This window comes from Choloepus didactylus, chromosome 23 (genome assembly GCF_015220235.1).
Source record: "Choloepus didactylus isolate mChoDid1 chromosome 23, mChoDid1.pri, whole genome shotgun sequence".
NCBI classification, from domain to species: Eukaryota; Metazoa; Chordata; class Mammalia; order Pilosa; family Megalonychidae; genus Choloepus; species Choloepus didactylus.
This window is the reverse complement of record NC_051329.1, coordinates 21,805,048-21,833,040: the sequence shown is the minus strand read 5'-3', so window position 1 is coordinate 21,833,040 and position 27,993 is coordinate 21,805,048. Positions and strand designations below refer to the sequence as shown.

The 27,993-nt window shown below is 48.4% G+C and overlaps 1 protein-coding gene across 3 annotated transcripts in view; it reads left to right on the top strand.

The window, feature by feature from the left end:
- The window catches only part of WSCD2 (WSC domain containing 2), a 155,697-nt gene that overhangs the window by 55,899 nt on the left and 71,805 nt on the right, over positions 1 to 27,993 (top strand). For all 3 annotated transcript variants that reach the window (XM_037816699.1, XM_037816697.1, XM_037816698.1), the window contains exons 2-3: positions 12,332 to 13,247; positions 22,631 to 22,745. In XM_037816699.1, the coding sequence (XP_037672627.1) occupies positions 12,869 to 13,247; positions 22,631 to 22,745 (494 nt within the window). In that variant the 5' untranslated portion in view covers positions 12,332 to 12,868. The remainder of the gene's footprint in view (positions 1 to 12,331; positions 13,248 to 22,630; positions 22,746 to 27,993) is intronic.

The window sequence follows — 27,993 nt, the reverse complement described above, 5'->3', positions numbered from 1 at the left end:
GTGATGAAGCCAAAATTTGAACCCAGGTCTGACTGACATCAAAACCCAGTTTTCTCTCTTTCTTTATATTACAACTAATTGTGGACAATTTTTTTTTTAAAATACAGGCAAGCAAAATAACACACACATAAAAAATCACTCCTAAACCTATCCCCCAGAGAAAACATCTTAATGTTATTGGCGTGTTTCCTTCCAGCTGTTTTTCTCCGCCGGAGGGGAGGTTCTTGCTCCTGGCAACTGACCCTTGGTGTTCTGTAATTGCCGAGCAATTTAGAGATGACTCGAAATATATAATTCATGAGCACGTCGTTCTCCCTGGTCACTGGAAGTCAGCGAGGCTTGGCTGTCTCCCAGGGAGAATTTCAACCTTGAAATGGGAGGAGACAGGATCTTATGGGCTTAGACGAGAATTTCAGAATCAAAACACCCTCTAATACTGAACCTGACACCAGCATCCCAGCATAGAATTCTAGGAGTGGGGATCTGGCATGGAACTTTATAATAGACAGAGGACTAGAATGAAATCATAGAATTGAACTCTAGACTCTTAGACTAAAGCTTTATAAATCTGAAGTGAGATGGCTCTGAGACTAAGCATGGGGTTGTGGTCCACACTTCTGTGTATTCACAAGAATGATGTCTAGAGCACTGCTGAGAACATTTTTGGTTGTCACAACTTGTTGGGCAGTGAGTGCTATTGGCATCTAGTGGGTAGAGACCAGGGATGCTGCTCAACATCCAACAATGCTCAGTCCACCCCCCACCACAAAGAATTATTCTATATAAAATGTCAGTAGAGCTGAGGCTGAAAAACCCAGGTCTAGACTTTTAAAGACTTGTGGTGGTTTATTCACTTGACAGTCCAGGGTGACAAAGAAACTTTGTTTGCCCAGAACTCGAAGACTCAGTTTCTGGTTTTACTAACCATCACTAACCATGTTTTGAGGGCAAGTCAGATGGTCTCTGCTTTTTCTCATTTGTGAAGGATTCTTGGGTTGTAAATAGGATGGATAACTAGAGATGGATGAATGTGCATGTGTGTGTGTGTGTGTGTGTGTGTGTGTGTTGGGGGCAGGCAGTGGCAGGTGTGGGAGTGTGTGTTCATGCATGCTGAGTCTCTGTTGGAACATACTTGGCACAAGTGCACACTCATGGTTTCGTGCCACCTTCTCCATGTTGCGATGGTGCCAAGAGCCTGAAGCATCAGTTGGTTTCTGGAGGCGATTGTCCTTGTGGGAGGGGGTGGCTCTCTGATGGATGCTTGAGGAGGTCCTTTGACCACTGAAGACCTGGGGAAGATGCTGCAGGGGCCTGGGGACTCCTGTGCTGCTAGAAGGGGCTTATTCCCCCAGTCCCAGTTGAGGGGCCTCAAGAGGGGCACAGACTTGCTACACAGGCTCAGAGCAGATGGAGGAGAAAGGCCCCCAGTGTGTGGAGGGCCGGCTCTGAGGCCTTGAAGGGGAGGGCCTCTAAATTGCCCCACTGGCCCTTCTGAGATAAGAGACCCCCAAGGTCAGAGGTCAAGCAGTGGCACTGCAGCAGGAGGTAATGTCACATAGAAATTATGATTAAGAGTCTGGAGTGGGACCAACCAGGGTTCAAATCTTGCCCTGCCACTCACCAGCACAATCCTCCAAGAAGTCTCTTAACTTCCTGGGCCTCGATTACGCCACTTGTAAGGTGAGAGAATAAAATCAACCTGCCAAGTAGAGCCATTGGGGAGCGTCAATGACACAATGCAAATGGAAAGGTTTGTAACATTGTAGGTATGCAATGAATAGTAGTTTACCTTAATTGTCTTCCTTCCCAGGGGTGTGTCCAGGGCTTAAGCCTGGGATCCAGGAGGCCAGAGTCTGACTGAGATGGAGTCACTGAATAACTAAGTAAGGCCCTTCCCCTGCCCCTTTGGGCCTCAGTTTCCCTATATGCCAAATGAGGAAGCTGGCCTGGAGATTGTGAAGGGTTGTGATGGGCTGTGGGCTGCCAGGCTCTCCAAGAGCACAGGGTACTCCATAAGGAAAGAGAACTTGAACCTGTAGAGCTGAATGGGGGGCACAGGGCCCACTCCTCAACACTGCCTTGGGCAGGAGGACTGGGCTTGGTAATTTGGGGAGGGACAGCAATTCTTGCTGGGGAAATTCCAGGTGGAAAATTCCTCTCTGGGGAAGAGAAGCCAATGGGAACTGTTACCATTCCCAAATTAGGGTTTCATCATGTGGTCAGCATGGAGCCAACAAGTGGTGATTGCTGGGGCTGGAGGTGGGGGGTGTTGGGGGCTGGCAGGGAGCAGTGAGTGCACTGGAAAGAGACAGCCTGGGCCTGGAACCCTGGCTCACTCGTTCAACCTCCCCGAGCCCCAAGTCTGTAAAATTTCAGTCTGCTTATTTCTAGGGGCCCTTTGAACTCTAGGATTCTGTGGCATCACTGAACATTTATTTGCTGGAGTCCAGGTCCACACAAGGCATTTGACATGGACATGGGATATTTCATTTGCGTTTCTCTGGGCTGTAATTTCCCCTCTGTGAAAAGAGGTTGTTTCACTAGGCGAAACCTCCAGCCTTCCTTCCAGCTCTTTGTCACTCACCCTAAGGAAGATGCTGAGTGACTACATGGTGGTCTTTGAGCTCTGGGGATGGGCAGAGTGACCTTTCTCAATGGCCCCTTTCTCCCCATAATCTCCACCACTGGTCTCCACTGTTGATGTAGATCAGGGGTTGGCAAACTCTTTCTGTAGAAGGCCAGATAGTAAATTTTATAGGCTTGGCAGACCCCATGCAGTCTCTTGTTGCAGCTTCCTCCTGCTCCTCTTTCTCCTTTTTCTTCTTCATAACGTTTAGAAATATAAAACCATTCATAGTTTGAGGGTTATACAAAACCAGCTATAGTTTGCCAACCCCTGATATACATATGAAAGTTCTCTTCACCTCATACAAGTGCTCTGCACTCTTTGCAGCATCACCTCAAGCCCTGAGTCTGCCCTTCAGGTCAGATTATGTCCCCAAGCCCCTCCTGGGAATTCTAGAGCCATCACTGCCAGGTGTCTGGACATTGACCTTTTCTCAGCTCTGCCCATCTACAAACATTTCTTCCCCAGATCAGCCTCCAGGAACCTCTGAGACATAACCACACCCCACTGGAGTCAGGAGGGTCCTTGGGGGTCCTCCTCCAACCCCTCATTGGATGCTTCAGGAAATAGCTGTGGGTTGCACTGCAGTCCAGGGACAGCCATGGGCAGAATGCACAAATCCCTGCAGGATGTGGCTTTGCCCACTCCCCAGCTCCATCTTGCCAATCTGTCCTCGCCCACTAGTCCCACTCCTGGGAGACACCGGGTCCTTGCCCACCTCCAGTCTGTACCTTGCCCTCCCTCTCATGTTTCTGGTCTCAGCTGAAATATCTTCTTCTCAAAGGGTCTCTCGTGACCACGCAATCTAGTGTAGCTCTCCCCTACTGGTCTCCATCACCAGGGCTTTCAGATATTGTAATGGATGCACGGTGAGAAACGCATTTTGCACTGTGGTCAAGGATTCAGACACACACACACGCATGCATGCACACACACACACACACAACTGAAAGCAAAAGAATTCACAAAAGAATACTTGCCCTTACTGCATGTAACTCACTGTAATACTCTGCCCCATCCCATCCCATCCCATTCTTCCCACTCCCTCCCACTTTCCACCCTCATCTCTGCCACCCACTGTAGGTCTACCTCTGTGGGTAAACATTCTGCCCAGAACCAGCAGAACTATCCATTATCTCCCCCAGACAATTAGCAACTAGTAAGGAACCCTGTGCAAATGTGCACTAATTGACCCATGACACAGCAGCTCTTGAAGGAGAAGGATGATTCCAGATGGCTTAATGATAGGGATTTAGGGCATTTCTTTAGAAGTCCCTCTTGGAGGGGAAAGTCATCTGGGCTCAAAGTAGGGCTGCCAGCTGCCTCACAGGGAAAGCCAGCAGGGTGGGTGATCTGCATCTTGGGACCCTTTTATCAAACCACTGGACAGAGGGCAACTGTCCTTTCACTCTTTTGTCCCCCCTTCCTACAACTCAGCCTTACCCCATCCCCACCCAGAGTCTGGGCTGTCCATTGAGTCTCTGGCTTTTCAAGTATACAGTTGCCCTTTTAAAACTAACTGTAGCCAACACTTATTGACCTCTTGTTGTGTGCTCAGCACTCCAGTAAGGAAAGTACCCACATTTTCTTATTTAATACTGTCCATCACCCTGGAGGTTTGGCTTCTGGGCTCCTCTGTCTCAGAATCTCTCTGTTCATCTTTCTTCTACTTCTTCCACAGACTGCTTTTTGCTCTTTCTCTAGGCACGCGGTGACAGGGCCCAGCAGATGAGCCTACCTATGGTTCACAGTGATGCCAGCAGACAGGGTTAGGTGGCACAAATGTGGCCACTGGGGCCTACCCCTGTGGGTGTGGGGTGGAGTCATGCCTAGAATGTATTCTCCATACCTACCTTGAGTGGTCACCAGTCATTTCAGCAACTCATTAAACCTTCTCCTTTTTCTGAGATGGAAGCTGGGCAGATGTTATCGTTCTGAGAAGGGAGAAAATGTTTTCTTTCTCCAGTTGGCCAAAGATGGGGCAGGGAGTGCCCATTATGTTGAAATGTTATGCTGGGCCACACTTAGCATATAGTTAAGAAGGCAGACTCTAGAGCCATACTGTCTGAGTTTGAACCTGGTTCCACACCTTCCTAGCTGTGTGACCTTATGCAGGTGACTTGGCCTCTCTGAACCTCCGTTTCCTCATTGGTCAAATGAGGCTAACAAATGGGACCTTTCCCATAGGGTTGTTGTAAGAATTAAAGAAGTTAATATCTAGAACAGTGCCTGGCACTTGGTTGGTGCTCAGTAAATATTAGCGCAGGCTGTCATCATGGTGCTATGTATTTCAAACACAGTAATCCGCTTACCCCTCACACTGTCCCAGTGAGGTACACCAGATTGGTCCCATCTTGTAAGTGATGAAATTGAGCCTCAGAGAGGCTCAGCCACTTGCTGATGATCACACAGCGACCCTGGGGCTGAGGCAGGAATATCTGCCTCCAGGACTGAACCCTTTCCTCCCCAACAGTCCTTCCTGCATGTGTGGCCGAGCCTGATTCCCTGCAACAGGTGAAGATGGTCATGAAGTTTGCCCGTGGAGCAAGAGGCACTGCAGTCATTACCCAGGGAAACAAAATTTTAATATTTATTTATAATGGGCACCATATGCTCCCTCTGATTTTTTTATTTAATTACATCATGGCAGATGGCTGTGTGTTAAAGGCCATTAAGCTAATGGCACTTTGCCTTCCCATTTATTTTCTTGAGATTTGGGGAAGATGAATGAAAATGGACGCAGGTGGTGCACTGTGAGTGCCGGATGGTGGTGGGTGAGTCCTCATCCTGGGAGCAGAGGGAAGGAAGTGTGGGGGCTCCGAGACTCTTCCTGGGAGGTGGGGGTGGGGTGCACAGGGGCAGTATGTGCTGTCAGTGTGAGTCTGTATCAGGGTTTTCCCCATGTGCACACACATGTGAATGTGCACAGTCTTTGACTCAGTAATTCCATGCTTTTGACCCAGAAAGTAAGTATATATATATATATATATATATATATATATATATATATATATATATGTTTGTGTGTGTGTGTGTGTACATGTATGTGTATAGTTATCTCCTCCATTGCAGCTTTGTACAAAGGAGTGAGAAAGTGGAATCAAGCTGCCTGTACATCACTGGGCAGCTGGATCATTCAACTATGGCACACCCATGAGTGGAAGGATGCGTCCCAGAGGGCATCCACATTTGGGGGTGCAAGAGCTTCCCAGGGTTAGCTGGGTTAATAAAGTGGTAGATGCTAAAAACCATGAGGGAAAGCCACAAGATCTGCATTTGTAAGTAGCATTTCTCAGGCTATTTCGTTGGGTCTTTCACTTGTCAAATCGCTTGTCCAGGGGCAAGAAGGGTGAGAAGAGACTTTGATTAAAGGAGTCAGGGGTCATTCTGCCTGTGGTGTTTGAGGGATGGTATTCCGTGTCTCCATACTCAGGAAGGACCCTTCTATCGAGGCTGGGGTTCAACTGGGAGATGTAGTGGGCACGAGAGGAGGCTGGCTATCCCGATAGTGTATGTGGATTCCACCATTGCATCGAGGTAGTTCCCTCAGGACATTGAGATGCAGGCAGTTCTGCATTTAAATTCATGCTCTGATTCTTGCTAGCTGTGAGCTTGGGCAAGTTACTTAATCTCCATGAGCCTTAGCTTCCTCTGTAAAGTGGATAGAAGCATGCCAACCTCTCATCCCCGGTGAGATTAGCTTTCGAGGATCTCTTCAAGGATCTAAATACAGGATGTGTCTCATAGCGTTAATTGTAAGGAGACAATTGGTAATATTTTACATATACAATGATAAGGAGATGTTTGAATAAATCATGGTGTATTCCAAGTAATCAATATCATTTGTAAGTAGTTTAATTTAAGACGTGAAGGCCCACTGATTCCTCTTCTCTAAATAGGGACGTTTAGCAGGCAAGGGAAGGAACCAATAAAAAAGGGTGTGCTATCGAGTCAGCTACCACTGAGCGTGACTGAGGTTAAATCTCACCAGGGAAACTCAGGGAATCTGCACAATCATAAGCCTCAGAGTAATTCTATCCAAGGGGTGAGGTAGCTGGGGAATTGATACATTGACTCCCATCGGTCTTTGATAGAGACTGCTTCCAAATGATAATTCCCCAATGCTCCCAGCCTGCTGGGCACCAGGGCATAGAAGCTGTCCAAGGCTTTGAGAAAGTCCCCAGACAAAGAGATGTAGACACAGGCAGTTGGAAGTTAGCTCTATGTGTGGGGCACATACAGCATCTGCTTCAGATATGCCAGACTGGAAACAATGAAAAAGACTGACAACATAAAGTGTGGACATGTATTTGGAGTAACAGGAAATCTCATACCCTACTAGAAGGCGTCGTAACTACAGCCACTTTGAAAAACAAATTGGCATTACCTAGGATAGTCGAAGATACACATGGAATCAGATCTAGAAATTTCACTCCTCGTGTGTGTGTGTGTGTGTGTGTGTGTGTATGTCGCCCCATACTCCTATCCTCCATAAATTCTTGTACTCATGTATCAGGAGATCTATATGAGAATTTTTGCAGCAGTGGGTGAGGGGAATCCATTCTACCCAAACCACACAAACTGAGGATTTAGGAGGGAGAAGCTCCATAAAGGAAAACAGGGTCCTTATACCAGATAAAGGGGTGCTAGGCAAGCAAAAACCACATGTATTATCTACAAGTACTTATAGCACGAGTTAACACCTAGGTAACACTTGAATTATGGACTCATTTAATGCTTTCAACAATCCTAGGCAATAAATACTATTGCTATTCCCATTCTATGGATGAGGAGACTGAGGCTCAGAGAGGTTAACGCCCACCTCAAAGGATTGTGTGAGGAATACATGGTGCGGTGGGAATAAGGCGCCCACTAGTGATATTTTTATCATTAGGCCAAGACCAAAATATGTCCTTCCAGCTAGGGTTTTCCAGTTCCCGGATGGGTATCCTGCCCAGAACTGTGAAGAAACCAAACCTTTACAAACATGGTTTCTTGGCCCGCCCCAGCCCTCCAGCCTGCCTCTGCCCCAGGTCAGGCTCTGGGGTTGTAGAGGAAGGGGGAGGCCCCGCAGACTTCCCTCCTGCCCTTGGGAATCTGGAAGCAGGAAGCACCGTGACCACTCCCAGGGGAGGGAGCCCCGGGGCGGGCTCTGCCTGCTGCTTTCCCTTCCCCAGGGCAGCTCTGCCCACCAGTCTTCTCCTTGGCAGCTCCTCACCAGAGGTTCATTCTGGTACTAAAAATAGGCTGTGTTTAGACACTTGGACGCTCCAGCTGGAAACATGAAGTGTGGTAACCAAATGCTGCCATCCGGCAAAGGGGCCTCTCGGACTCATCCCTGTGGAGAATCAGGCTAGTCCTGGGAGGGAGGCAGGAGAGGGGCCGTCTGCCACACCCCACAGATGGGGAATCTGAGGCACTGAGGGGGTCTCATGTCAAATGAAGAGGGATGAAGCAATGATAGCCAACTCTTGGTGGGTGTGGACTCCGGCCCTGTGGGGTCTCTCATTGGATCCTCCCCACAGCCCTGTGAGGGAAATTCCATGATGGACCCACTTTATAGAGAAAAAACTGCAGCTCCGAGAGTGAGGGGGCCTGCTCAAGTCACACACCCCAGTGACGGGAGGGGATTTAATGCACTCAGGATCCCCAGCATGGATTCTGAGGGGTGAAGCCCGGCCCCCAAGGCTGGCCATAAACCTTCAGGGGGATGAGGAGAAGCATCCGGCCTGCCCCACAGTGTGGTGGGAGGGCTGTGTGAAAACATGTTTGTAAAACCTTCAAATGCCATGCCTGGCACAGAACGGGTGTTCAACAGATGGTCGTTACCTTCATTTCCCCATTGCCTTTGGGGTAGGGTTTATGTCTGGAGAGAGAGTAGGAAGAGAGACAGAGAGAGAGAAGAGGGAGACAGTCATGCTGAGACACACAGAGAGAAGTAGGAGATACGAGTGAGAGAGGTGGGGAGAGGAGAGAAAGACATGAAGAGACTGTCTCTTTGAAAGAGAGAAGAAGCAATGGAGGGGGAAGGTAAGAAGAGAGAGAGAGAGACAGAATGGGGAGAGGGAAGGGGAGAGAGAGACGAGGACTGGGTGGTGTGGGAGGCAGAGGGGTCCTTGGGGTTCCCTTGGGAAGGTGGGACTGTGGCTCCTCAGGGGCCTCCAAGCCCCAAGACCACCCAGAGCTGAATGACGCAAGACACTGCCTCCCCAGAGCCCTGAATTTATGCCCTGAGGGGGCCCATTTCCCTTGACTCTGTTCACCCATTCCCTGTGCCCATGTTTTCTTGGGGACCTATGTTCCAGAGGCCGGAGACAAAGCGGTGACAGAGTAGACCCAGTCCTGCTCGCCTGGGCACCTATGCCAGGTGCTTTTCCTACCCCTTCCAGCACTGACAGGTGGCGCACCTGGCCAAGGTCAGCTCCTTCCCTCCCCGGGAGGATGGGGGGCTCCGAAAGGGGGGCTGGGGGTGGGCCCATCACTTCTTGACAGTCCTTTCCTCAACAGGCTCCCCTCAGCCCCCACACCTCCAGTGCCTCAGCTTCTCTCAGTTCCCTGCCAACTTCTAATGAGCTCATTATCCCCTTAAAACCCGTTTGGCACCCACTTAGACAAAAGATGTGTTGAAATATAAAAGAACAAGAAGGGAACAACAAAGAAGGACTAGACCCAGAAATATCCTCAGAGAGGCAAAAAGCCACAGGGAGCATCACAGCCTGAAGCTTTGCCGTCTCCACGGTAGCAGATGTGCTGCTGCAGCAAATGGCTGTAAGGCTGCCCACACGTGCCCCTGCCCAGGAGAGGAGCGAGCTCTCCTCCAGCACCTCCTAGGTGCCAGGCACTCTTCCTACAATTTTAAATTCAATTCTCCTATTTTTTTTTTTTTTGGTGGGGGTGGGGCGCATTTTACAGGTGAGGAGCATAAGTTGATATGTCTTGCCCAAGTCACTTAGAGGGTAGGTGGAGGAAGCAGGATTTGCACCCAGGTCAGTCTGCCTCCAGAGCCCATGCTGTTGCCTGGATGCTTCTGGAAGAGCTGGTGTGCCTGTTCATCCCATGAGAGCTGCTGGCACGGTTTTGCCTTGGTGCAGCTGCAGAAACACCTGATGTGTGTGTGTGCATGTGTGTATGTGTGAGATCTGCACGGAATGCTGGAGGGTGTCACCCACTGCTCAGAGGATTTCAAGCTGATAAGAGAGTCGTCTTTCTAAAGTGTCAATGTCAGGGTCCTGCGCACACTGTCAGAACACAGTCCAGCCCCCTGAGCTTGGCGTTCAGGGCTCCCCATGGTCTGGCACCTGCCCACTGTTCAGCTGTGTTACCCCCATGCTCCAAGTTCCTCTGCTCCTTCCACCCCAGCGATGCACCCTCGGTGTGTCCTGTGCCTTCCCTCAGGAATGCCCGTCTGCTGTTTCTTCACCCAAAGCATTCTGACTCCTCTTGCAAGACCTGCCAGCTGCCACCTTGGGCAGAATCCTCTCTGATCACCCAGGCAGTTGCACACTGTCGCTTTCCTGGGCTCCCACATTCCAGGGCTTCTTACACTGACATCCTCAAACCCTCAGACGTTGCAAGCCAAGGACTGTCAGCTCATATGCAAGGGCTTTTTACTGAGCATGTGTGTAGTATTCATCACATTCTCAATGGGACACATAACCAGTATGGACACACGGTGATGAGTATGGGCTCTGAAGTCAGGTGGTCGTGAGTTCAGAACACAACTTGCCAGCTGTGTTTCCCTAGATGAGATACTTTATCTCTCTGAGCCTCATGCCCCTTCTCTGAAAAATAGATACAGATAATAGTGTCTCCCTCAGAGTTGTTATGAAGATTAAATGAGAGTATGTGTGTATATGGAACAGTTTCTGGCAGAAAATAAGTGCTCAGTAAAATTAGCTATTAATATTAATTGCTGTTCTATATCTTGCACAAACATCTACTGTAGGATTTATCACTGTCTATGTAGTACAGTGATGGTTTAAATTGCTGCTCACTCCAGTAGACTCCGAATACTCTGAGAGCAGGGTTTCTGAATTATTTATGTCTGTATTCCATTCACACACACACAGTAGGCATTCAGCACATGTTGTGTAAATAAATGGAGGAATGGATGGATGAATGGATGGGTGGAGAGTTGGGTGGAAGGAGGGGCTAGTACAGTTCAGATGGATGGGTGAATGAACAGAAAGATGGATGGACAGATGGATAGATTCGTAAGTAGATTAATGGTGAATAGATAGATGGCTTAATGAATGGCTGGGTGGGTGGATTGATGGATGGATTAAAGAATGGTGGGTGGTTTGGATGGATGGATTGATGGATGGATGGATGGGTAGTTTGGCTCCATGAGGGCATGGATTTTTACGTTTTGTTCACTTATCTAATCCAAATGCCTGGAATAATGACTGCAGAATAGTATGTGCTCAATACTTAGTGCTGAAAGGGTGACGATGCATATGGAGGATTGGAAGACTCCACCTTGAACCGCGGGTACACTCCCATACTGCTGCCTGCATTAGGAGGGGCTGCTACGGTTCACATCATCCCTTGGCCGATAATTGAAGCCCATGCATTATCTAAGATTGTCCTGGAGCCCCCCTGCTGGTGGTAACATGGAACAGCATGAGTCAAATAGAGTTTTCCTTCTATTTTCCAATTCATATTCTATTTTCCTCTTGGCTGATGGTCCTGAGTGTTTACCTGCAAAACAGTGATTGTCAAACTCTTTGCTCATTACCATCACCTGAAGGTTATACCTGTAGGTTTCCTCCCCAAGCAGAGATTCTGGTTGAAGAGGTCAGGGATCTTCATGTTTAACCAGCCTTCCAGGTGATGCCAGGTCCGATGCTTCTCAGACCATATTCTGAGAGAACCTGACATAGGTGTGAGCCACTACTAGTAACTGGGAACCAGTGGAGATTGGGCTGCTGCTTTGGGGGCTGTCTCTGAATTCCCAAATGATATCTAGACCACAGCGGGGGAAGGGGCAGAGTCCCAAGGACAGGGGTTAAGAGCTTGACTTTGGGTTTGGACAGTCTGGGTTCAAATCCCAGCTCCACCACTTACCAGCAATGTGGCCTCAATTTCCTCATCTGTTAAATGGGGGAAATATTACCTCAAGTAGGAAAGTTGAAGAGAATACATGAAATAATCCATGTAGTAGAGGAGGAATATATTTGCTCTCTCCCACTAGAATGTAAGCCCCTCGAGAGCAGGGATTTGGTGTTCCTGGCTCACAGCTTCTTCTCCAGTGCCTAGGACAATGCCTGGGACATAGCAGGTACTCACTGAATACTTTTGGGGAAAAAAGAATGAATTTGATCTGGTTTAAATTCATCCAAGTCGATCAGTCAGTTCAGGAAGTACTTTTTGGATATAAAGTAACCTATGAATTACTATATATTTGAAAAACATGTAGGAAATGTGGGACAAAGTGTCCCACCAGACCATAAGAACTTGTGCTTGTCCAAGATAGAGTTTGCCCAAAGCTATAGCCCAGGAGGATTCAAGCCCCTCAATTTCCAGTTTGGTTTAATGAAAAATAAGACAGTGTTCTAGAAGACTGAGGACTTGCAGTGTGCTCCATCCATTGGTGGCTCCTTCCCCTCTCCAGCCTCTGCATCTCCCCTTGGGGATGCTGAAGAACTCTGAGTTCTGTGCCTCTGTGATGAGCCTGCTCATGTCTGTGTCTTTACTGTTTTGCAGGTGGCAGCCCTGAGCCCCAATGCTTGACTGAATGGAAGCTCACCAGTTTCTATTTCCAGGAGGTGGACACACGAGGTGGTCCCTGGCTGGGGAAGTGACCAGAAACAGGGCCCTCAGTGAAATAGTCAAGCCCTGACAAGCTTGAGGAGCTCTGACAGAGGGCCAGATGTGAACTGCAGCTGCTGGAGACCCTCCGAATCCTCCTCCAATTTGAAAGAATATTTTCCAAGTACTTCGGGAACTCTCTGAGGTGAAGAACAAGATGTAGAAAAATGGGACCAACTCTGGAGTGTCCTGTCCCTCAAAACCCTTGTCTTGGCCCAAAGAAGGCCACCTTGACCTCAGGGCGGTTGGTGAGCTTTCTCCTTTCTCTTGGCCTCAGTCAGGCGCTGGACTTCCCCATCCCCTCTGGGATAAGACGGAAGACTCCCAGGGCTTCCATCCCTAAGGGAGACTTGAGAAACTAAGCCCCCCACCATCCTCTCCTGATCCCCCCCCCATCTCAGCCCCAGTGAGCCAGTCCGGAATGATCCCACTATGGCCAAACTCTGGTACAAATTCCAGCGGTACTTCCGCAGGAAACCCTTGCGCTTCTTTACCTTCCTGGCACTCTACCTGACGGCCGGGAGCCTTGTCTTCCTTCACTCCGGCTTTGTGGGCCAGCCCGCCGTCTCCCAGGACCAGGCCAACCCTGCCGCGGGCACCCTGGCCGAGGGTGCTGAGCTGCCCTTCCTGGGTGACTTGCATCTGGGCAGAGGCTCCCGGGACGCAGGCGAAGTCGCGAGCATCGCCCGCAGGTACGGGCCCTGGTTCAAGGGCAAGGACGGGAACGAGAGAGCCAAGCTGGGCGACTACGGGGGAGCCTGGAGCCGAGCCCTCAAGGGGAGGGTCGCGAGGGAGAAAGAGGAGGAGCGAGGTAAGAGTGGGGAGCATCTGGTGATGAAGGGGTCTGAGGAAAAGGGAGAGACGCAACGATAATGTGGGAACAGCCGGCCATGACCAGGATCTAATAGGAACCAGCCTTGTATAGCTATGGCCATAGATATTGAGTAGGTTTCATTATTACCTCCATTGCACAGGGGAGGAAATTGAAGCCGAGAGAGATTAAGTAACTTGCCCGAGGTCACACTGCTTGTAAAGAGCCAAGCTGAGATTCAAACCCCATGTCTGTCCGAGTTCAAAGTCTGAGCATCCCCCACAGCCTTTCCCAGTCCCGGTTAAATACACATGAAAATAAAAACAGATGGCATTTATTGAGCACTTACTATGTGCCAGGCACTGTTCTAAGCACTTTATACATGTGGGATTATTTGCTTGTCTCAACAACTCTGTATGGTAAGTGGTATTATTCCCATTTGAAAGATGGGAAAACCGAGGCACCATGAGGTGAAGTGATGGACCAAGGTGACCTACCTAGTAAGTGGCACAGCTTCTGCTCCATCCTGCTGCCTCTCAGTCCACCATGCTGCATCCTGGGATGATCGTTCTTGGGGCATCATTGCCCTGGGCATATTTTGTTGTCTTTATTTAGCCTTCCACAATCAAAAAGAGCTTTTCTTTGTGAGAATATCGCTTCATTTGATTTCCACTGCACTTGGTGGGCTTGAACAAGGAACGTGACCTTGTGCCCAGTTCACAGACGTCGACTGAGGTTTGAAGAGGCAGGGACACTTGCCCAAAGCCACACAGCTGTTAAGTGGGAGCTCTGGAGTTCCAGCCCAGATCCACGTGGTCTGAATGTCTGGCTCTCTCTCTGACTGTCTCCCGGAGACTCTGACATCTGCTCATCTGAACAGCCTACCGGGGAGGAAACTGCAACCCCTGAAACTCATGTGATTAACACAAAGGGACATTTTGGAAACCCTGGCCAGATGGTTTGGAAGAATAAACTGCCAATCAGGGCAGAAGGAAAACCTCACTTGCCTTTGTGTTCCCTGCCACATGTCCAGCTTCCACTGTGATTCAATGGATGGAAAACCCCTTCTCCCACCATGGAAGGAAGTGGGACTAAAAGAGAGGGACTCATCCTGGGGAGCACATTTCCCTGCCCCAGTTCCACCCTGTGTCCTGGCTCAAGAGCTATATAGAGGACCCTCCCTTCCCACCCTCAGGAATGTCCTAGAATTCTGCCTCTTAAGAACTCAGTCTTCATAGGGAGGTGATGGAGAAGGTGGTAGTGGCAGAACAGATTAGGGGACTTGGATTCCTATTCCAGCTCCACCCCAACCAGCCGTCTGGCCCAGGCAAGTGGCTTCACCTTCTCACACCTCAGTGTTGTCATCTGTTAACTGGAGATAATGATCCCTGCCTCCCTGCCCCCACCCAAGCTGAGAACAGTCATGAAAGCCTCTGGTCCAATGCCTGATACATTGGTTCTCGGAGGTGTTCATGAAATTCTCCTTGAGCCTATCTGGGCAAGGAAGCCCATCTTGCAGGCACAGTAGAGTTAACTGCACTAATGGGTACATCTTGATATGGCTGTGGCTTTGCTCTCCACCTTCTCCACTCATCAAGCCCCGTCTCCCTCAGGTCACTCCAAACTCCATCTGGTACTTTGAAGTCCCCACAGTTGTTACAAGCCTACATCTTAAGATATGCTTCCCATAACACTTAGGACAAATTCCAGTCTCCCTACCATGGAGCACCTCCTCAACCTCATCTTGTATCACCTCCCTCCCTCGCCATCTTGCTGTTAGTTGAACACACCAGGTTCATTCCCACCTAAGGGACTTTGTATATGCAATCCCTTCTACCTGGGATGCTCTTCCCCCACACCTTTGCATGGCTCCCTCCCTCTCTTCCTTCAGGTTACAAGTCAAACTTTGCCTTCCCATAGGTGCTTCCCTGGACTGTCCTAACTAAAGTAGCCCCACTTCCTGCCTGGTCCCAACCACATTTTTATTTATTTTTCATTTTATTTTCATCACAGCACGTATCATCATCTGAAAGCATCTTACATTACATGTTTTCTTCCATGTTTATAGCCTGCCCGCATCACACACACACACACACTCTCTCTCTCTCTCTCTCTCTCTCTCTCTCTCTCTCTCTCTCTCTCTCTCTCTCTCTCTCAACTGTCAGCTCCACGAGGGCAGGGTGCTCAGTACCTACGTAGGGAATGGATGAATGATTGGATGAATAAATGAATGAACGACTGTCCCTCTGCCTCGAGTGCCTCCAAATGTTTTACCTCTACTCCTCTTCAGGTCTCAGCTTAGCTCACCTCCAGGAAACTGTCCCTCAGCCCCCCTCCAGGCTTGAGCAAATGCTCCTCTTCTATGCATGGTGATGCCTGGGCTTGTGGGGAACCTGATAGAACACGAATTCCTTGGGGGCTCAGCTGCTCCAAAAACAACAACATCCCCCTTTGCTGTGAGAATTACATTCCACTGCCACTACTATTAATTATTATTGCCACCTCGTTAGCCATTTCAGGCCAGCCACTGTCCTAGTTACTTTTCACATATTATCTGAAGGAGATGATATAAGTAAAATGCTTATCACGTCTCAATGGCACATAATAATAGGTCACTCAATAGTTGCTGTCATTAATAGTAATAATATCTGATATTTATTAAATGATCCCTATCTGCTAGGGATTGTGTGCTAGGCCATGTTATAAGTGTTTCATTATTTTATTCTCACAATTCAATAAGTTAAGGACTGTTGTTATCCCATTTCACAGATGGTAAAACAGACTCAGAAATCACTTGAAAGGAATAGGTTTTGTTGTTGTTTCTGTTTTTAGCTACAAGCCCCTCCCCCCTCCACACACACACACCTTATGGTTTTCACGGCTGCATTTCAAAGGAGAACCACCCTGTAACTAGCAAAGCTTCTGGGGGCAGGGGATGCCCTGGTACAACAAAGACGAAATCTTGTGCATGGAGGTGAGTGCTCTCCCAGCATCTTAAGAATGTGATCTTCATAACCTGGCCTGGCCACCAAAGAGGGGATTCTGGAGACTGCGTGTGAAAACTGGAGAGACAAACAACAGCCCCTTTCACTCCTCCATTTCCAGTCTGGGAGCTAAGGCACCAGGAAGATATCCGAGCTACTCAACCCTGAACGAAGACCGCCTGACCCAGGCTTACGAGAGCCCGGGGCGCTATCGGCAGGGCCCCCACCCACTGCCCTCCACCAGTGGCTCTTTGCCCAGGAGGAAGGCGTCCGGCTCAGGGTCACCACCCAGGAAGCGCTTCAACACTGCGCTGGCATGCTCAGAGCCGGGGGCCTCAGCTTCTGTGGTCCCTGCCCGCCCGGCTGTTGAGGATGTCCTCCTGCCTGAAGCGCCTGTGGAACGTGTCCGTGGAGTGGGCCTCGCCCCTCAGCCGTAGTACTGGGCGGTCGTGCCCTCCACCCCCAGGGGCTGAAGGTCGCCGCCAGGTTGGTGCCTGGAGTGGCCGGGACACGGAGGATCTCCTAGCGGAGCGGTGCGTACCTTCCACGGGGGTCCGCTTGCGCGCGCAGGTGCAGGACCTGGCCCAGCCCATGCGGGTGGAACGGGCCTGTGTGGACCTGCCAGGACTTGAGCAGCCTCTCCAGCGGCTCCTGGTGGGTGGCAGCGTGCATCCTGCTCTCCTGGGACCACCTTAGCCCGCGGCTCCTGCTCCCACACCAAATTCTCCAGCATCTGCATGGCGCCTTTGCAAAGTTCACACAGGTTTAAAACCAGATCTGTTGAATTCCAAAGCTGGTGAGTCTTATTCTGGATCATGCTAACCCCCCTCCCCCAGGAAAGCTCATCTGTTCTGTAAAATGAATAGAGAGAAGGAAGAGAAAATAAGAAAGATGCGTCACACCCAGGGCTCTCAGCAGGCAGCCTTTGGAATCAGGTGTCATTAAGAAAACACAAATGCAGCCCATCCTTGATTAACTTATTCAGAGTTCGGTGAGGAAAGACAACATATTAGATTAGCACTAGTAAAAACCAGACGCGTCCTGACCTGAAGCTAAACACATTTGTTTTTTTCTAAAGCTCTGCCTGATGCCGTGATGCAGGAGTGGTTCAAGCAGGGTTCTTCCCCCTGAGAAATATTCACAGCCCTTCGAGGGAAGACAGACAGTTAAAAGATAAATGTTATTTTCAAAAGATAATATTTTTCCTAATTATCAAAGTTACACCTGCTCATGGAGAAAATCTAGAACACACAGAAAAAGAGAGATGAAAATAAAAGTGGCCGGGAAGCCCACCATCCATCAACAGCCACAGTTAACATGATCAGCACATTATCTCCTGTTATCTTAAACCTATCATACTGCATCCACCTCGCCCCCATTATAGCACTTTTTCATTTCCTTAAAAATCCTCTATAATGAGTCTAAATTATTTATATAATTAGAAAAATAATACAGTGCTTAGAAATGTATTTATAAAAGTGTTATGATGGGATAAGCCAGGGGACCCGTGGACCCCAAGGGAGGGACCCCATTCAGTCATGAGAGTGTATTGGGGTTGGCTTCCTGGGCAAGGAAATAGAGGAGCTGAGTCTGCAGGATCCGCAGGTCTTGACCAAAGTGGAGGGTACATCCCTTCTGCCCCAGAGAAGCCTGGAAGTGAGTAGGAAATTCCATTCCCTGCACATGGCCCTTGAGTGGGCAGCTGGAGGGACCACGCACCTTCCAGGACAACAGACACATCCCCAGCGGGAGAAAAAAACATTTCTTGAGTCTTGTCTCAATGCCAGGCTCTGTGGTGGGGCTCAGCAACTGGATTAATCTTCCTTATGGTCCATCTTAATACCCTGGGAGGATTTTTGTTCCCACTTCTCAGATGGGAGCATCATACTTCAGAGAGCTTAGCTAGTACCTCAAGCCTCCTGCAGCATCAGACTCAGGATTCCCACCCAACCTGGTTGTCTCCAAAACTCTTCTCTGGATACCTCCTAACTGTGAATTTATGCACAAGCAATAAATAAAGAGGCATACAAATTAGTTCATGTTTAGCTATGCTTTCAACAAATTACCTTTGTCTAAGAGAGCAAAGTTTTATTGTCTAAGAGAGCAAAGTTTTATGAAAACAAAGATTAATGGGAGCAAAAGAAGAAAAAAGTAAAGAGAAAGAAAGAAAGAAAAATTCCTTCCAGAGGGCTCTTTCCAGATGCGTGCCCTCTCCCCGGCTCACCTTGGCTGGTTTCTGGGTTGGAGATAAACGTCACAGCTGGCATGATTCTGCCATTTCAGCTCTGTTTGGATCACTACAGACACAAGCTGATAGAGTGTGTGAATTTGGCAGTTAATCCACCCTCAAGTGGCCCGTGATTTTGATCCTGTTTTACATAACTGACCTTCCTCTCATTTCCGAGAGCCTCTGCTGCCATGGCAGGATTTGAAGGTGGGGTCCTGAGAAAATGGCTAAAGAGGGTTTTACTGGGTTGGCAGAAGCTATGCTGATGAGCTCAGCAGGGTGATGGAACTCCAGGGACGGGCAGGAGGTGCCGTTGCTCGTGACCTGCACTGAAGAGTCAGCAGGGAAGGAATCACCAGATCTTGCCCAGGGCTGGGGGGAAAAACCTGACATTTATGTCATAACCCACAGAGCCAAGCCTGACAATCAGGCTACTAGGCGTACTCACCACGTTTCTCCAAAGCATTACCGAAGGACCATGTATCTTTTTTCCCTTCTGTTGACAGATAAGGAAACAGAGGGTCATTTGTTCATTCAACAAGTCTTTAAGCACCTGTCATGTAACATCTCTGCTTGGAGCCTCGCCTGGCGGGTGGGGTAGGAAGGGGCTAGTGCAGCATTTATAAGCCCAAGTTTGGAGGCAGATGAACCTATGATCAAACCCCAGCTGTTTTCCCAAGGGAGCCTCCCTCTCCCATCCTCCCCATGGATGGGGATTCCCTCCGCCAAGCTGGGACTTGGAAAGGTGCAGGAAAGGGAGGAGCAGCTCTGCAGTAGACAGGCCTGGGCTTCCAATTGGTCTGAGATCTTCCAAAAGCTGGGTGGTCTCAGGCACATTGTTCAGCCTCTCTGAGCATCAGGGGATTAGTCGGCACTCCTCTGGTGGAAAGGGACTAAGCCCAGCTCCAACCAGCTGACGCTAAGGAGGGAAATGTACTTGTTGTTTCATCAAACTACAGAAAGGGCTGTGATGAGCTGGATTTTTTAAAACCTTGTTTTGTAATAGCATATATACAACTCAAAATTTCCCATTTTAACCACTTTCAAGTATATAATTCAGTGGTATAAATTATATTCACAATATTGTGTTACCATCACCGACATCCATTACTCCTGTTGTTTCATCACCTCACACTCTGCACCCATTAAGGAATAACTCTCCCTTCCCTCCCCCTGTCCCAGCCCTGGTAACCTGCATCTACTGTCTATCTCTATGAAATTTGTTTATTCTACATGTTTCATATAAACGAGATCATATGATATCTGTCTTTTTGTGTCTGGATGATTTCAACTCAACATGATGTTTTCAAGGTTCATCCATGTTGTAGCATGGATCAGAACTTCATTCTTTTTTTACAGCTAGGTATCATTCCATTGTTTGTAGGTACCATGTTTTTTTATTTGTTCTTTCTTTTTTTCTTTTTGTATTACAGCAGTTGTGGATTTGCAGAAAAATAATGCATAAGGTTCAGAGTTTTCCCTATTATTAATATTTCACATTAGCATTATGCACCACATGTTACTTATCAGTTCATCTGTTGATGCATATTTGAGTTGATTCTACTTTGTGCAGGATTTTTTAAATGAATGATTTGGGGCCTTCTGTCTCTCTTTCACTCTCATCTCTGCCTGTCTCTGTCTTAGCTTATTTCTCCTCCTTCATAGACTGATTTGGTGCCAGGGATGGTGGCTGTTGGTAGCTTTGGGCTTACAGAACACCAACATCATAACCCAGCTTCGATCTGTAAGAACCCAAGGGATGCATCATGCACCCTTCCCTGGGCCACTCACCATGTCTGGTGGGATGGACAGTATGATTGACCCTGCCAGGGTCAGCATCTCACAATGTGGCCAGGGCAGATAAGATCCATTGACAGAAAAATAGGACAAGGGGTGCTTTGTAGACATGTGCCCACAATAGTACACTCCCGCACTTCTCAGTCAGCGTCCATGTCTGTTTGGACACACTCACTCTCATTCCCATTCATTTAATGTTCTCATCTAACCTTCATCTTGAGGAGAGACCCCTTGTTTCGGTGTGCTAATGCTGCCAGAATGCAAAACACCAGAAATGGATTGGATTTTATAAAAGGGGGGTTATTTGGTTACACAGTTACAGTCTTTAAGGCCATAAAGTATCCAAGGTAACGCATCAGCAATTGGGTATCTTCACTGGAGGATGGCCAGTGGCGTCCAGAAAGCCTCTGTTAGCTGGGAAGGCATGTGGCTGGTGTCTGCTTGCTCCCAGGTTGCATTTCAAAATGCTGTTCTCCAAAATGTCTGCATCAGCTTCCAACAGCCATCTTCAAAATGTCTATCTTAGCTACAGCAGTGAGCTCTTTATGTCTGAGCTTATACTAAGGCTCTAGTAAACTAGTAATCAAGGCCCATGCTGAATGGGCGTGGCCACACCTACATGGAAATTATCTACTCAGAGCTATCACCTACAGTTGGGTGGGTCACATCTCCATGGAAACACTGAAGCAATAGGTTCCAACCTAATCCACACTAATACGTCTGGCCCCACAAGATTGCATTAAAGAATATGGCTTTTTCTGGGGGACATAATATATATAAACCAGCACACCCCTCCCCAAAGTCATACCACATCCAACCCCAAGCCCACCATGTCTGGGGCATGAGCATCCCTCCCATCAGGCCTTGGGGTCACTCTTTATGATCCGGAAGCTGTGGGCCAAAAGGAAATGAAACCTCCCCCAGATACCCAGGGTAAAATGGTAGAAGGAGAGACCTAGGTTTAAATTGTGAGACAGTTACAAGCTGTAGAGACTAAGGCAGATGACTTGGCTTCTAATTCCATATAGAAAAGAGGAGGAACAGCAGTAACCTGAGTAGTTACTAGCCAGAATGGATACCATATGCCAAAGTAAGGACACTTAACCGCTCTGGGCCTCTGATCACTCACCTCAGTAAAAAGCACGAGGATTCAAATGCTGCCACTTCACGTAGTCATTGCAAAGATCCCTTGATTCAAGCAGAAGCAGGCAGTAGTTCAGAACACAGGCTCTGAAGCCAGATTGCCTGGGTCCAATTCTGGCACCTTAATTACAAGCTGTGTTACCTTGGGCAAGTGACTTAGCCTCTCTGGGCCTCAGTTTTCTCATCTCTATAGAATGAGGTCAAAATTAGTACTACCTTATAGAGTCACTGTGAGGATTCAATGAGAAAATATGTGTAAAGCACTTAGCAAAGTGTCTGGCCTAAGATAATAATAAAGTAATAATAATAATAACAACAACAATTATTTTAAGAAGACATGGAAAAATACTTTATATGCTATGAAGTGCTGTCCACATGTGTGAGTGTTACTATTTACCATCAAGTACAGGGGCATGTTGACTACTTTAAGAAAATTAAAATTAAGTGTGTGGTTTATGGCTAGAAGATTGTTTTCACAATTAAAAATTTTCCTTTGGATGGAAGCATTCCCTTTAGCCCACAATATAGCCCACAATATAGACAAACTATAAAGAGCACAGTTGGTGGCCACTTTCTCATTCTGTTCATCTTAATTTTTTGCCTCTTATGTGCAAGACACCATGATGGAAACATTTATATATACCATTCCATTTTAACCTCACTGGGTAGATATTTCTATCACCACCCTACAGATGAAGAAAACTAGGGCTGGGAGATGTTAACTGGTGGAAACTCACTGCACCATGCCAGACCTTGAGATATCTAACTCGTGAGCTTTCAAAGGAAAAATTAATATCTTAAATTAGTTTGTAGAAATGGTAGCATGCTGTCAAATGTCGAGTGCTTTGGAAATGTCTTACTATGAGTCTCATCCTGGAAGAGACGGGAAGTTCTGCTTGGAGCCTACGGATGACCTTGGCTTGGGTTTCTGGTGCCCAGTTGTCACCAGTAGAGCCCAGGGGCTTGCCTGTCACCCTGGCCACAGAAGGAGGGTGCCCTCCAAGACCCCCAGTCTTACCTCCGGTACTCCATGTCCCTTATTAGACCAGGTAGATTCTACCAAGGCCCATGAATTTCAGTCTTTCTTGTTTCTGGCTTTCCTCTCAGAGGAAGAAATTGGTACCAAAAAGTCACCAAGGCCTCATAGCCAGAGTCATGCTGGCAAAGCTTCCTCCTGTAACTCTTTCAGCTTTGTTCTCCGACCACATCTGACTTTTTTTCTCTCCCCAAAGCCAAGTACATCGGCTGCTACCTGGATGACACCCAGAGTCGGGCCCTGCGAGGTGTGTCCTTTTTCGACTACAAAAAGATGACCGTCTTCCGTTGCCAGGACAACTGTGCTGAACGGTAGGGTCCTAACATCCCAAGCTTTGTTCATTTCAGACCCCTCCCATCTCAGGTTCCTGCCTCCGGTGTTCTTTGCTTTCCTATGGAAGGGTGTGTTGGAATGTGTGCACATGGCCACAAGGAAAGGGTTATACAGGTTGTGTATATGTGTATGTCCGTGTGTGCATGCACACATGTGCACGTGAGTAGACAGGATTGGGCATTGATCATTGGGGGTGTGTGATTGTGCAATTGTGTGAGATTGTACCTAGGAATGAGTTTGTAGTGTACTGGAATGTTGCCAGTGTGTAGGGTTAGCTGGCTATGTTTGGGACATTGATGCTGATACATAATAGTTTTTAAATAATAGCATCTGTGTAGGAATGGGTCTTTGTTAGTATGCATGCAAAAGTCCCAAATTGTGTTTGTGAATGCAGGTGTCTATGATTGCATTGCTGAACATGCGAGATTTTGTTGAGTGCGTGCAAGGCTGTGAGGAAAACACAATTGGGTGCACATCTGCATGCAAGTGTGAACCTGTGAGTGAGAGGTGGGTGAGATGATGGTATGAAGGGTGAGGTGGGGGCTTGGGTCTCAAGGGCATCTAACGGTTTCTCAGTAGCCCCTTGCTTTTCTCCCAGAGAGTTACACTCACCTGTCCACACAGCATTTTCCAATCTAAGATGAAAATGTTCTTGATTAGAGAATGCTTGAGGGGTGAAGATGGGGGGAGGCTGTTGATTTTCCAAGAGTAGAGAAATCCCTAAAAACTGATGAGTAGGGACAGGACCCCCAGTCCAGGACTGGGCCACAGGGAGGCTGGGATTGGTGCCCTGCAAGGACCAGGGGGCTGAACTGATCTCCTCTCCTTGCCTCAGTGGCTCATGAAGAGGCTTCCCTGCAGACTCCCAGCCAGCTTCTCAGAAGGTCACAGGCTCTGCTGACCTCAACTGTGTGGCTGGAGTGGAAATACTTGGGGAAGTGGACTAGCAAGGGAGGGACCCTCCTCTCTGTTCCTCATTAGGAAACACTGTGTCCCTTCTAATCAGCTGCCTGAGAAACCCACCATTAGTGTCGTGAGCCCAGGGCCATCTCCAACTTGGGAAAGGCTGAATCCTTGGTGAAGTCAATTCAGTAATTTATTTGTCAGATTGTGGGAGACAGAGATGAATTCCACACTGTCCCTGCCCTCAGGAAGCTCGCAGTCGGGAAGGGGAGACAAGTGAGCAGAAAAGGGCAACATCACAAGATGAGGGTTGATCTGGAACAACCACAGTGTAGACATATAGAGGAGGAGCCTAACCTGTCTGGGGTGTCAGAGAAGCCTTCTCAGAGGAGGTTACAGGCAAGGTGAGCTTTAGAAGATGAGTAGGGTCTATTCATGGAATTCAATATGATTCAGCAACTATTGGCTGCCCATGTGGGCTGGACCCAGTTCCAGGTACTGGAGATACAGAAATGAGTCAACCATAGCCCCTACCCTCAAGGCCTCCCTGTCCAGTCGGGGAGACAGATTCATGAACAGGGGTAGACAGTATAATAGCAACAGCTCACACTTACCAAGCATTTGCTATGTGCTGGGCACTGTTCTAGGTGCTGTGCAACTAATTACTCATTTAATTTTCCCAGCAACGTGTGAGGCACGAGCTGTTATCCCACTTCCACAGATGAGAAGTGAAGTGCTGGCTGGAAATGCTGTACTGAGTTCAAGGGGGTCTTGGAGGTGGAAGGAATGGTGGGCTCCATGTGGAAGGCTCAGGAAGAGTCACAAAGGCGAGACCTTGGGCCAGGTTTTGAGGGATGAGTAGGAGGTTTCTAGGCCACCACAGTAAGGCAGAACTAACAGCATGCTCAAAGGCTAGAGCTCCGGAAATATCCTGAAATACTCAGGGGCCTCAGGTATGCAGTATGAGGGTGCACAGAAGGTCCAAGAGGAGTGCCAGGAGGGGAAACTGCAGAGCTGGTTCAAGCCCACTAACCCTGGGTCTCAAATGCCAACTAAAGCATCTGGATTTGACCTTGAGGGCAATAGGGAGCCGTTGGAGGGTGTTAATTAGGGGAGTGGTCTAAATTCATTCAACAAGTATTTATTAAACCCATATCTATATGCCTTGTCCTAGGTTTTGTCCCTGGATATGGAGGTGAACGAGACCCATAGGGTCACTGCCCTTATGGAACTTATGTTCTAGAACAGGAAACACAATTTACAAAATGTAATAAAGAAATAAATAATTTCAAAAAGGATAAGAGCTATAAGAAAATAATATTGGGTGATGGGTTAGTGCCTGGGGTAAAGGCTAACATCAGATGGCGGGTTGGGGAAGGATCCTCCTGCGAGGTGACTTTGATTTCACACCTGGGAGGTGTGAAGGAACGAACCACGTGACCAGCAGGGGCAGCGTGTCCGAGGCAGAGGGAACAGCAAGGACACAGGCCTCGAGGCAGGAATGAGGTTGACATATTCAAGGATCAGAAAGACCAGTGACTCGGACAGAGATGGAAGAGGAAGGAAGGGTGGAGATAAGGATGGAGAGGTAGGTAGTGTTGACGGAGGGTGTGGGGTGGATCTAGGGCAATGGATGAGCAGGCATCGGAATCACCTGGAGTCTTGTTGAAACACAGATTGCTGCACACACACACACACACCGGCTTCTGATTCAGCAAGTCCGTGGTGGAGCCCAAGCATCTGCATTTCTAACAAGCTCCCAGGTGATGCTGATGCCGCAGTCCAGGGGCCACAGTTTGAGGACCACTGCACTGGTTTTCAAACCCAGGAGCACATTAGAATCACCTGGGGAATGTTTAAAGCTCTTAATGCCCAGGACCCACCCAGACCAATTAAATTAGACTCTCTCGTGGTAAGACCCAGGCAAATGTGGGTATCTTTAAAACAATCTCCAGGATTTTGAGGTGTCCCCAGAGTACAGAACCACTGACATAAGGGTTTGTATTCCAGGCTAATCCATTTCCTAAGGACGGTGGAAACCACTGGAAGGTTTGAAGCACTGGGGAGACATGATCCGTTTTGTTGGCTTGCTTGTCTGTTTTTAATTTTTTATTGTAACATATTTACAACTCAGAATTTCATGGTTTAGTCTCTTTCAAGTGTACAATTTAGTAGTATTAGTTATGTTTACAACATTGTGTTACCATCACCAATATCTATGGCCTACATGGTCTGCTTTAATTTCTTTAAAGGCTCTTCCAGCAGCTGCTGTAGAGGATATATTCTCAGGGGTGAAGGTGACAGCAGGGTCTCCCACCCCACCCCAAAAGTCTGGAACTCTCTCAGGGACTGTTGGATCACCCTGAGGATATGTGTTCTTTGCTGTGTAACAAATTACCCCCAAATTCAGCATCTTAAAGCAATGGACATTTATGATCTCACACTGTTTCTGAGCATCAGGAATTTGGAAGCAAAATTAGCTGGGGGATTCTGCCTCAGGTCTCTCAAGAGAGCAGCAAGGGCTGCAGTTGTCTGAAGGCAGGACAGAGCTCACTCCCAGGGCCATTGTCCACAGACCTCAGTTCCTCTCTGCGTGGACCCCTCCATGTGGCTGCAGAGTAAGCAGTACAAGAGAGCCAGGAGGGGGCTGCAAGGCCCGGTGTGACCTGGTCTTGGAAGGCACTTCCTGTCCCTTCTGCCGTATTTTATTGATTAGAAATGAGTCACGGCGTCCAGCCCACACTCAAGGGGAGGCGAGTTGAGCTCCACCTCTAGAAGGAAGGAGTATCAAAGAATTGGAGGACATGTGTGGTGGTTGGGTCATGTGTCACCTTGGCCAGGTAATGGTGCCCAGCTCTCTGGTCTGGCAAGCACTGGCCTATCTGGTGCTGTGAGGACATTGCATGGACTTAAATCATCAGTACATTGATTGCATCTGTGGCTGATTACATCTGCAGTTGGCCGCAGTGAGAGATGTTCAATCTAATCAATGGAAGGCTTTTAAGGGGGAGGTGATCGCTTCAGCGGACAGAAGAGAGAACTTTTCGTCTCTTTCGGCCAGCCAGCCTCTCCTGGGGAATTCATCAGAGTGCCAGCTCGCAGCCTGCCCTATGGAATTAGGACTTGTGCATCCCCACAGTTGCATGAGACACCTTTATAGAATCTCATACTATTTACAGAGATCTCCTGTTGGTTCTGTTTCCCTAGAGAACCCTAATACAACATGCTTTTAAACCACCACATCTTCCAGCCTTTGGGGTCCCTTGGAGTAACTGTCCTTTCCCCATCCCAGCAGCCGTTGAACTCCTTTCTGGGTAGGTCTCCCCCTCCTCAGTTCTCCTCACTTCAGACTTCATTCTTTCAGCCTCTTGCTTTGGAATTGGGCTCTTTTGCTTGGGAAGGGTTGCTTCTACCAGGGGGTCCCACTAAAGAAGAGGGACCCCAAGGACACCCAACAGCAAGGGATGAACAGAGACAGATATAAACAGAAGGAGGCCTGCCCGAGCCCCAGGACCTCCATGAGCTTTCTGCACCAAGATGCCCAGTGATTGGAGCTGCTTTTGTCACATCTGCCCAGAGGAGTGTGTGGGTAGGGCAAAGCCAGGTGCTATCCTGGTTAGCTTGGGGACGAGGCATTGGTCTGGGTGGGCATGTCTCCAGCCAGCACCAGGCAGTCCAGAGCAAGGGTGGGAGCTGACAGCTCCCGTTGGTTTCATCTTGCAAGAGCGGTGGTTTTCAGACTGCTGCCCTAGCAGCCCTCGAGGGTCTGGAGAATGCCTCAGAGACCTCCGTGGTCAAGGGGGTGGTTCACAGGTTGTTCTACTTCTACCCCTTCCCCCTGTCAATCAGAGCAAGCCATGCCCTTTCCATCTCTTTACAGAGTGAATATCTTTTTAGGACTATAAAGAAAGAGTCAAAAACTGCAGCGGCTGGGTAATTCAGGCAGCAAAGTAGATTTTTTTTTTTTAGGGGAAGGAATTTTTTTTACTTGGCTGAGTATGTGACCTCAGTTTTGCCTTCTTCCAATGGGATACAGGAGTACCTGACTCCTCCTTGAGCTCCCCATCCCTCCTCCCCTTGCCCCAGCTCCCCTTAAGGAACATGGAAGTATCGTTCCTGGATGATGTTTCCTAGAACCGAGGACTCTGGAGACATGAATCTCTCCTGTCTCCCAGCTAGAGAGGAGCAGGGGAGTGGGTGGGATCTGGGTGTGTGTGGGGTGGGGTGTGTGTGTGTGTAAGTGTACCGTGTGACCAAAAGTGTGCACAGCTGGGGGTGAGTGGCTCTGCAGGAGGTGAACAGCAGGTGTCAGCCATCAGGCAG